Genomic DNA, 11,422 nt, shown 5'->3' with positions numbered 1-11,422 from the left:
AGCCACTACTGAGGAAGACCTACATGCACCTTAAGGCTCTGTAAGAGATGTTTAACTGAGAAGGACAGTGATGGGCTGCTTCATCAGATGTTCCGACCTCGACAGTTACCCAACTTCAGCGCAGCTTCAACTGTTCTGGCATGAGATGAACTAAAGAGTGTTGAAAGTTTGGAAACTCTTTTAAAACTTTTGAAAAAACTCCAGGTGAGCCTAAAGTGTTCAAAGTCATTAATGGTTTCTTTGGAGAATCTATTTTGACACCTTTCTGCAGCTTCCACAAACCTATTTGTATCTTCAGCAATGATCTACAATGCAAAATGTGATGAAAACCCCTTAAAATGTCTCCCAACATTTGACTGTTACTGTATGTTTTTATGTTAATAATGGTGAAAATGTGTTTCTGTCACACACTGTCCTGTCAAGTGTTAGTTTTTCTTTGTTTAGAAAACAAATGAGCTTTAACGTCATAATTGTGAATAGTTACTTTGTAATTAGACTTTACATTTACGTAAACACAAAGAAAGAAATTTGACAGCTTAAACCTAACAACTGAACTTTAATGCCTGTGTTGTCTTTGTTGTCTTTGTTTTACTCAGTTTCAATGCATTTCATAAGAAAACTGAACTTATTGGAATAGCACTGTCTACTAATGAGAGTAGTTTGATTTTTTTAGATAAAAAAAGAAGTGGTTCGAGAGTTACTGCAACTACAAGACTGCTTGTTTGGCCACATCAAAGAAGGGTTAATGCTATTTCTGAAAATGAGAACAATTGCTAATCCAGGAGTCATGTGCTGCATATACTGCTGGGGATAAAAGAGTAAATGGAGAATAAAATTAAAAATCAGCATTCCTCTGAACTTCTCGTTTTAAATGAACACACAAGTCACTCCGGCCCAGATGGAGCCACCTCAGGTCAAGAAAATGAGGATTTGAGGTCGAAATCACATCATTTCTCTTCATTAGCAGAAATGATGCTGAGCACAAACTTGATGAAAAAATATTCAGGAAGTAGCTTCCCTGATACTGCCACCAGAATATCAACAGCCTGTAGTGAAAATCCCATTTCAATTTTGACTTGAGACCACATTTTCTATTTCCCCCCGTAAGTTATTAAAGTGGCACCAGGAGGAGGTGTCTGAAGGTCAAGATGAAAACCCCGGAGAGAGAGATAGAGAGCGCAGACAGAGTGAGGGTAGAAATGACAGAGGCTAAAGGGATAATGACAGAGACCGAGACAGAACGGAAGAAAAAGGACTGAATATGAAAGTTTAAGAAAGGAAAATGGAGGCAGCAATAGAATCCAAGAGAGTATCTCAAGAAAACTGCCCTCTTTGCTCCTTTCTCTACCACTCATCCATGTCCACTCTCCTTTTAATAGATTTGTAGCATGGCCTCCTGCTCCTACTTCAGCAGGCGTGTAGCCGCTGAGTAGATTAAAATGATAACCAACAGTAATGAGGTCCTACAGGACTGCAGTTGCATGACTAATCGAAGGGCAAAATGCAGAGAAAGGTTCAGAAGCAGGACTCAAAAGGCCGGCATGGGGGCTGGTAATATATAGATTAGGCAGGAGAGTTGAATCATGATGACGCAGCATTACCAGCCTGCAAAAGAGGAGGGTGTGTCGTGTATATCATCTGAAGTGCCATTTCAAGCAGGCTTTCAGCAGCAATGTATTCACAACAGTGACATATGATACACAGCCAATTCATTATTAAATCAGTGATTTCAAATCTCTGGCTCCTGTTTGCTGCTTTCATCTTCTCTATATTAAATACATCTATGCAAGCTGCTTGGTTTGCTAATTAACATTAGACGTGAACCATGAGGGAAACACGGCTTTTATCAAAGATTGATATGTGCAGCTTCACTGAGACACGAGGGCAATATTCTGTATTTTAAAGTTATCGTAACATTTATTCTGCTTCATATCTCGACATGATGACCAGCAGAGGATTATCAATATCACAAATCATACACACCAAAACCCACTGAAGTGCTAGCTTGTTTGCAACTAGCTCGTGGACAAGCTAGCAGCTACAGAACCAATGGAGAGCAAAAGACAACTGTAAATAGAGTGGATTTTTGACTAAGATTCAAAGAATGAGACCACAGTTTGATACCAAGTTCTTATTAAAAAAACATCACGTTCACTAAATAAATAAATGAATAAAAAGAACTTTTTATGTACAACTCTGGTTTTAATAATTTGGGTTTGCTCCTTTATTACCGTAAGAAAATAATTTATGAGACAGCAGGTGTTTACGCCAGGTGTCACATAAAGTTATACCAGAATATTTCAATGAAATTTCTGATAACAAGTTCATTTCATTGATGCTTACTGACAGCAGCTTTTCTAAGTGTAAGTAAATAAAGAGTATTTTCCACTGAACTCAGTGGAAATGACGCTCTTTCAAGTTTGAAGTGTGAAACTACTGAAACAAAGTGGCAGCAGCAGCTTTAGAGTGCAACAGTGACACAGCGTAAGCACAAATGTATTTGAAGTCACTTTAAGTATAAAATAACTCATTAACATTTTAGTTTAACAGAAACGAGACTAAGAGAACCTTGTAACTAATCAGGAGCTGCACTCTATTGTCACATAATAAAGCTGAAAAATATTCTCGACCAGGGACATGTATGTTGGGTTAAGCTTTTTAACCAGCTGCTTAAACCCCCTCCTTTTCCACCCTGTAACCCATCAATAAAGTCCATTCACCATTCATTTTGAACAAAAATGAACAAAGTGCAGCTAGCAAGTGCACCAGTGGTGCTCTGTTCAATTATTTGCTTACATTTACTGCATGTGTCTTCTCCTTCATCGCCTTGTTGGTCTTAACAGTTTTTGCTTGAAGTGGTGAAAAATAGTTTTATATAGGAAGTGAGCTTAATACAACTCCAACAACAATGTAACAATGATTTTAAACTGACATTAATACAAAAAACTAAAAAACAAACAAACAAATCTCACAATTATGGTTATGTGGTGCAATTATCCAACTAATTAAGACAGCTGCCGATTACTCTGTTACTATTTTAATACATCAGTTGTTTAACACTGAATCGGTCCAGCTACTCTGTATTTTATACCAAACGATGTAAAACAAAATTAGCAAGCAGGAGAAGCATCTGTTCTTCTGAGGTGAGATGGAGGTGCAGGTAAAATGACTCTATTGCTGCTCATTATTTGCTAATTGTTGGTGGTCTGTGAGTATTTGGGTCAGCTAATCTCATTTTGGATGGGATCTAATTATGTGGGTCGAGGCTGGAGATGCTCGGGTAACCTTTGATCAGATCCCTCTTTTATAAAATAATTATCTTGGGTTTAGGTAGTTTTTTTTTTTTTTACCAGTCTTTAATCTGACTAATGCTCATACTGGACTTAATTACTTACTGTAGGTCTGGTGCCCTCTCTACGTGTCACAGCTTTTAGTTAATAATCCTAAACTATAATATTTTGCAAAGACTGGGGATCTTGTACTATTTAGTCACCATTTGCAGAACAACTGCAAAAATTGTTGAACATCAGAGCAGAAATGTGATTTTTTCAGACAGGATTGCAGAATGTGGATGTGATGTTGAGAGTATAGAACGAGCACCTACTGGCTGCTAAAAAAGAGCAACACATAGCAAACATCAGGGAAATCTGTTTGTGTGAAACTCCCCTCATCAAAAACAAAATATCAGCCCATTTATCTCACATTTAAATCACCAAACACACCTATATCCATTTGGCTCTACTGTATTTTACCAATAACAATTCAACACTGCAGATATGACTGAATGAAAGAATGAAAGTTGTAATGATGCTATTAATTTGTGGAATATGTCTGCGTTTTATCAAGGTGTAAAGTTGCAATTATGTTAAAAATAAATAAATCAAACTTCGTCACTCCTCTTCATTGGCAACTTTGCTCCAAACATTCGGCGACAAGGTGTTATTAAAAGATTACAACATGATTGCTTGCTGGCAGAGCTGTAGGCATTTAAGTGTTGTGTTCTCCGGCTCTTCAGGCAAGGTGACATGCTGAATAAAGCAATTTAAGGTTTGGTAGCAGAAATAATGACGTCTAGAGAAACCACCAACTACATTCATCTGCTTGGAGTAAAAGCCACTGCAATTTCTCTGCAATCATCCCTCCCTATCTCTTGCTATCCTCTTTCCAGCTGGGCACAACCTAACAAGACATTCAGCTTGGCATTTGTAAGACCTACCTTCTTGACGTAGCCCTGGATGAGCTCTGGGGTGGGCACCTGCTCGGCAGACAGGCACTCTTCCAGCTGTAGTTTGCACGGTGGGCTGACTGGCTGGCTCCTTTCCACCCTGCATGCAACACAGTTGGGGTGACAATGAATTTCAGCCTTCCAGTGAAGCGGCCTGTTGAGCAAATGCTCAGAATACATAAAGCCACCGATGGAAACCCACCTTCACAGCCACCTTAAAATGATAAAATTACAGTCACAAACAGGGTGCTATTGACAGACCCAGGAATCAAATACAAAGAACCCTCTATCAACAAATTATGCTGCATCAAGAAGCTTTGTTAATGCTATTGTTGCCCAGTGGGAGGTGAAAGAAAAATACAATAACACTTAAGTGAGGCAAAGATCCACATGGATGAAAGAAAACACACACAGTAGGCAGAAATTTCAATGCAAATCTCATCTGCCCCCCATCCCCCCTGCAGCCCTCCCCTTTGAAGCCATATCAGTATTTTGAGCGCAGAGAATCTATTTATATGATATTGTATTTTCCTACTTTGTCCTCTGCAGGAAATCCCAGAGCCAGCCCCAAAGAGACTAATGCCCCAGCTTCTATCTCCCAGCTTCTCATCCTGTTGACAAGGCGAAGAAGCCCCACACACAGTTTTGCTCAGGGTGCACATACAGTACGTGTTTGCGTGCACGGGCTGTACGTCTGTGCTCTGCGTGAGCTCTGGCTTTACACGGACACCTGATGTGCAGGAGGGTAAAAGATGCATGCATGCAAGCTGCTGTGTGTATTAGGGGCTGTCCTTGCAACTTCTCAGTTCAGGCTCTGAGTGAGCGTACGTGTCTCATCCTCTTTGTGTGTCGCTGTGTGATCCTTGTGCTTTATCGCAGTGATTTTCCTGTCACGGCCCCACTGGATGTATCAAAAGGAGTCGTTTTTGGTGAGATGTGCTAAGAAACACGTCAGAATATATTCTCAATGCAAACAGACCACGAATAGTTGTTTTCTTCAGGTAATTTAATAAATGTGAATTTGTATTAAGATATGTTTGTTGGTGGATTATTTTATGCTCCCTGCACTTTCCCCTGGTGAACTAGCCATCACCTGGCTCTTCAGCTCACAGATGAGTGGCATAGATAGTTTTATTTAACCCTAAGCAAAAACAGAAAATAAACCCATTTACAAAATGTCAAAATACTTCTTTAATGTTTGGCTGGCTGGAGCCTATCCCAGTTGCTATGGGGTGAGAGTCAGGGTACACTCTGCACTAGGGATGGGTACCGGTATCCGGTGCCGTGATGGCACCGGTTCTGTCATAAACGGTAGTAACCAGACCGAAAAGCAGTGCACATTTCGGTGCTTTATTTCGGTGCTTTTTTTTCCTGAGATGTCATACGCTTTAGATTCTAGCCAATCATTTTACGTTTCCGAGGATAGTAGGCGGGTCCAGGTACGTACGTTCTTTTAGAGCAGAGCTACAGATTAAAAACGCCCAAGGCGAAGCGGTCAAAGTCTGGCTGTACTTCACAGCAAAATATGCAAACTCAGCAGCTGCAACAAGTGCTTTAAGCTGATACTGTGATACTGTCAAAGGAGGTAACACCTCGAATCTGATGAAACACCTGGCGACACATAACGTTTTTTTTAAAAGCCGAGAAATGCGCCATATTTGATAGCTTGCTGCGAGACCTCACACGCAGCGCATCTACTGCGGGTGTGGTGCCTGTTATTGGACCCGGAGTTTGCAACATCCCCCAAAAACCCGAAGAGGAGAGTCCTGGCCCCTAGCCCTGCCAGTGTAGCAGAAATGATGAGGATGATGATGGCAGCAGCAGCCGTTCTTCTCTGCGTGAGTAGCTTAATGTTGTTCGTGTGTAATTTACGTTGAGTAGGCTAACCACGTTATTAAATTAATGCATGTAAGGTGAACTAACTAGCAAACATCATCATAGCTACATTCAGCTGTCTTCTTGTTTGATGGCAGATACTCCCTTCACCCTGGCCAAAAAAGGCTAAAATGACCAAAGAAAAAGTGGAAAACAGCTAAACATGAGAGGTTTTTGGACCAAGTTTGTGTTTTTTCCATTGTTTAAGCACTGCTTCCAGCCCAGAGTGATACCATATATGCCCCATAGCTGCAGAAAAGGCTAACATTGTTATCTTTTTACAAAAAAAAACAGCTGAACATGAGAGGTTTTTGGACCAATTTTGTGTTCTCCATTCTTTAAGCACCGATTTGAGCATCGTTTAAGCACCGGCACCGTTTCAAAAGTACCGGTTTGGCACCGGTATCGGATAAAACCTAAACGATACCCATCCCTACTCTGCACAGGTCGCCAGTTTGTCTCGGGGTCATACTTACATGAAAATTACAACTGACAACTGCAGTCTCTGAACAAATGACATCTATAGAGCTTTGTCAAACATCTTCCTTCTGCCAAGCTGACATTATTGCAAATTTCCTTATTTTTCTGAAATTTCCAAAACAAGTTGGTGGGAATTTCAGGATTGAACAGGGAACTGCTAACTTTGTCTGAGATAGCAGAAGCGAACTTTAAGTGCACATAGGCTTAAAGGGACAGAAGCTGAGACTGTTTCAGCCAGAACGTGTACTGAGATTCTGCATAAATGGCCAGTAAAAAATGAAAAGCGCACTTATTTTTGAGCTGTGAATCATGAAAGGTTTCACCAGTAGAGCCCCAGAATAAAATACGGTGCTGAAAATGAACATAATAGCACCCCTTTAAAGTCCAAACTGTCAGATTTTTTAGGCATAAAAGACTTTTATAGTCACAGGGAAACCAAGAGCTCATTTATATATTTTTTTTTCATTTCACTCTCATTTTCAAGCTATTTTTTTCTTCCTTGTCAAAAACATCGAGCATGTAAAGTAAAATATTGTATTGCATTTTCACTTTAAATCCAGGCCTATTTGCATATTAGACCTCAGAGTATGAGGGATTACTGAGTCATTTTACTTGATCGATTGAAAAAAAAAAAAAAAACAAGCAGGGAACGCACATACTCGACTGTCACTGACACCCATCGCTCAGTGTATACTGCTGCTGCAGCATACAGCAGAGCAGAAACTGGGCCGGCTGACTTGTTAAGCAAAAATCTCACACACTCTGTGAAACATTCATTACGACGAGCTGGGAGCTTCTTCTTCTTCTTCTTCTTTTTTTGCAGCGTCACAACAATCAAAGGCACAACGGCAAAAGCCTGGTGGCACTGCCAGAAAAGGTACATGTATCCCCTGTTGGTTGCGACATAAATCTGAACCAACCAGCTCGGCTGGGCTTCAGGCACTTCTTCAGGAAACAAAACAGAGAAATGGAGACAGAGATGCTGTCAGCTAGTAGAGTTTACACGGTGCAGCAGAGAGAGAAGCATTTGTTCTGTTACAGTCTCAGTTTTTAAAATCTGATTTCACATTTTCGACCTTATGAAACACGCTTTGAGAAAACACACAGAGGTTTTTTGTGCAGTTTTGTGACGGAAGTTTCAAAGGATGAAACAAAGTGTCCTTCACTTTATTGGATGTTGAAGAAAAATTAAAACAACAGCTGATCATTTGCCATTCAAACAAAAGTGATTCAGTCCTAAAAGACTTTTAAATAAATAAATCACTCTGAAGCGCAATCATTTCCTTTACTTTTGTGCTATTAAATGTTTTCTATGGAGGAGGTTTGGAAAACGAATATTCATGGAAGAGACTTCTGCAAGCAGAGAGAAGGAAAGAGCAGGGGAAAACAATTCAAACTGAGCTCTCAGTCCTGGAGGGAGGCCTTGGGTTAAAAATAGCAGCTGCATCACCTGCAGTCCATCTTCACTGTGTGAAACGGTGACTTTTCATGCAGCTTGCAGCACCGCCTGTCAACCCCTAAAGCCTCGTGTGGTTAGACGGGTGTCAAATGCCTGCCCACCTATGTGGAGCTCCCCTCCTGTGCGAGCACACCTGCTCCACTCCATCCTCTCTCGTCTCTCGCCACAGACGGGTCACATGCTTTGTTTCTCCGTGGAACATCTTTTGTTAGACTAATCTCTCCCACTGGAGCTGAACATTCACATGGAAACTAATTGCATATTACCTGTTAATGGCTTGCTTTGGGATTTGTTTTAGCATTGTAGTGGCAACATCGTCTGTAAATCTGTGGTTTCCAATTACACTTTGTTCACTGAAGTATGAAAAGTGATTCTGTTGATACATTATTGTTTTCCAGTGGACACCAAACTGGAAAAATGTCCAAAACAAGTTTAGTTGTTGTCTATTATTCAAAATATTATTCTCAGAACAACACTCTGAAGAGAACTTTTGGCGACTCAGAGCTCGAACCAAGATATTTGGTTAGCGATTGGTAATAACCGCTTACTTCTTTGGTAATAGCTGAGATCATAGCGGTCTCCATAAACCAAAAACAGACTATTTACCCCTGAATGTTGCTCAATAAAGAGTTAGGTATTGAAACATCCAGTCTGAGAGCCCACTGGCCATCATCTGATGACTTAACCACTTGGGACAACAGGCTAATTTTTAGTGTAGCAGGAGGCCTTTCACTTGTCATTGTTTATAAATACTGACACATCCATCCACCCATCCATTTTCCTCCACTTATCCAATTTAAAGATGCATTTGGGAAGGAGCCTATCTCAGATGTCATAGGGCAAGAGGAAAGGTACACCAAAGACAGGTCTGCTGCAGGGGTATCACAGGGAGAGGATACAATTTGGCCATTTCACCTAACATGCATGTCTTTGGATTGTGGGAGGAAGCTGGAGTATCCAGACATGTGGAGAGCGTGCAAACTTCACCCAGAAACGCCCCAGCAAGCTGGTGGATCCAAAGCCAGGACCTTCTCGCTGTGAGATGACACTGCTAACCACAGCAGCCCCAAGCTGCACTAAATATGGATGCATTTTAAAACAAAGCAAATGATAAATCATCACCAGGTGTTAATCAGTGTTTTCAAGGTTTCACTTTGGCAAATGTTGTATATTTTCTGCTCTGCACAAGGACTCTTTATTCCCAACAAAAGCCTCGAGTGACTACAAAGACCAACCAGAAAGGTTCCAGTACCAAACATCTTGTGCCCTCCTCACAGATGCTGACACCCAAAATATACATTTTACAATAAAGGTAGATGGACTGCTTCTTACAGAGCACTCTTCTAAATCTAAATCTAATGTAATGACTGCTCAAAGTGCTTTTTGCTGCAAACCACACAAGCCACATTGACCTATTCGCACATTATTTGTGGGTTCAATATCTTGCTCAGTGGCACTGAGGGAGCTGCAGACTGAACGACTGGTTAGTATATGACCAGTTCTACCTCATGAGCCACAGCGGGACACTTAACAACTCAGTTGTTTTGTTAAGGGGGAGCTGTGGCTTCACTGTTGACCAAAGTGGTGGACATACTAACCGCGAGAGCTGTCACTCTCGTTACCCTGTTGCTTATATCAACAGCGTTGGATTGATATTCTTCAACTTGTGGGCCAAACTTGCCTCCAGCAACCTGAAAACCTCTTTTACTTGCCCACAAAAACTGATACCATTGCTGAAATCATAACCTCTCACCTCCTGTAGTATATTTCATAGAAATATATGGCTAAAACATACTTTCACTTACACTAAGTAAGGATGTGTGCATTCAGTAAAATGCTTTAAGTCATTTCTTTAATATCACCCAATTGAGGAAATGGCTTGAGAATAGTTAAACTGCACTCTCTGGATGCAAAAAAAGCTGAAAGGAAGTCAAGGGTGCATAAAAGCATTCCACAAAGTCAGCGAATGACTCAAAATATGAATTTCCTTCTGGCCTTTTTGCATCAGAAACAAAGTCGTGTCGGTCCTCTCCCACCCCAGCTCATCTATTGCTATGACGACACAGTCAGGGTGCATCTGAACCCATGTTTAGCACGCTGCCACTATGGTGCTTTAATAATACAGCACAACTCCTCTAATGTCACATTTTCACAGGTTCGTGAATAATTTCGCCAGAGCGAATCCCCCCGTAATGGTTTTCAGACCGTACCTCTTTATTTTCCTCCTTCTCCATCCCTCTTGTACACTCTCCATCCTTATCCTCCCTCTCAACCCATCTCTCGCTTTCATCTCTCACTTTCCCTGCAAGCACACAGGAGCTCTTTGCAATTACCCAATAATGATGAATATATCCCATCAGACATTGCCTGCTGAACTGTAACCCTATTCCATCGTGACCAAATTGAACACTGGAAAATTTGACAGTTGACATTTTAAATTTTCAAACGGTGCAATCCATTTTGTATGCATTTCTTCTTCTTTCCCATTGCAGGATGTAATGGGCTTGAACACCACCAGGGACAAATTAAAATATAGGGTTTTTAAAGTTTTACCCCCCCCCAACAAGATGTCAGTCAGGTGACTGCATCTGAACACGTGTAGATGACATAACGGTGAATGTACACAAGCTCTTTGTTAAATTCCCACAGCATCACCCCGTCCATTTGAATTGCCTTGTTGACTGAGCCTTTCACACTGAGGTTAATACTGTAGAGACTTAACTGGGATTGAGTCTGCAGACATACTGTGCATGTCAAATATAAATATAGCTGCTGTACACCAGTCAGCTCCTCTATTTTGACTTTCGCTTTGTTTTCTGTATAGTCACAAAAAGCTGTTCATTTTGGAGCGATGGATGAATGGCTGCCTGCTGACATGTTTTCATTGTAACCCTCCACATCCCTCCAACCCCTCCACCCCTCCGCACCTTCTTCTTCTTCTTTTGATCCCTGGGCCTGACAGGGAAAGGGAACAGCAGAGGAGATGTTCTCCTTTCTGGTTTTGCTGACTTCTCTTCCCTGATCCCCTGGTGGAGTTTTGGATTCCCTTGGGCTGGTGCTGATGTGAGCAGCTGTCTCCACGGTGACAGACACTGCAGATAAAGCCTTGCATTCGGTTGAGGCCATCAAAGGATGGTAGACTTCCCTGCCCTTTTCACTCAATCTCTGTCTCTCCTTTTTTTTTTTTTTAAACAGCATTCAGCCTCCTTCTGTCTTTTTCTTTCTATCCAGCTGTGATTCTCTTTCATTCCTCTTCCCCCTTATGGTGTCCCTTCTCACAGGAGCAAGGCAAGCGTGTCTTTAAGAGAAAAATACAAGAAATGCAGTCTATTCAGCTGCTGCCCTTTCACTCAATGAGTCAATATTTTTGCTGTCCAGTTTTT

The 11,422-nt window shown here is 41.2% G+C and overlaps 1 protein-coding gene across 3 annotated transcripts in view; it reads right to left on the bottom strand.

Annotated features, from left to right (window-relative positions):
- rftn1b (raftlin, lipid raft linker 1b) overlaps positions 1-11,422 on the bottom strand; it is a 160,995-nt gene that overhangs the window by 69,227 nt on the left and 80,346 nt on the right. For all 3 annotated transcript variants that reach the window (XM_085178299.1, XM_085178300.1, XM_085178301.1), the window contains one exon: positions 4,217-4,325. In XM_085178299.1, the coding sequence (XP_085034425.1) occupies positions 4,217-4,325 (109 nt within the window). The remainder of the gene's footprint in view (positions 1-4,216; positions 4,326-11,422) is intronic.

The sequence above is a fragment of the Neolamprologus multifasciatus genome, chromosome 11 (genome assembly GCF_963576455.1).
Source record: "Neolamprologus multifasciatus chromosome 11, fNeoMul1.2, whole genome shotgun sequence".
Taxonomy (NCBI): Eukaryota; Metazoa; Chordata; class Actinopteri; order Cichliformes; family Cichlidae; genus Neolamprologus; species Neolamprologus multifasciatus.
The sequence above is the reverse complement of the archived record's forward strand: the minus strand, read 5'-3'. Positions and strand labels throughout refer to the sequence as shown.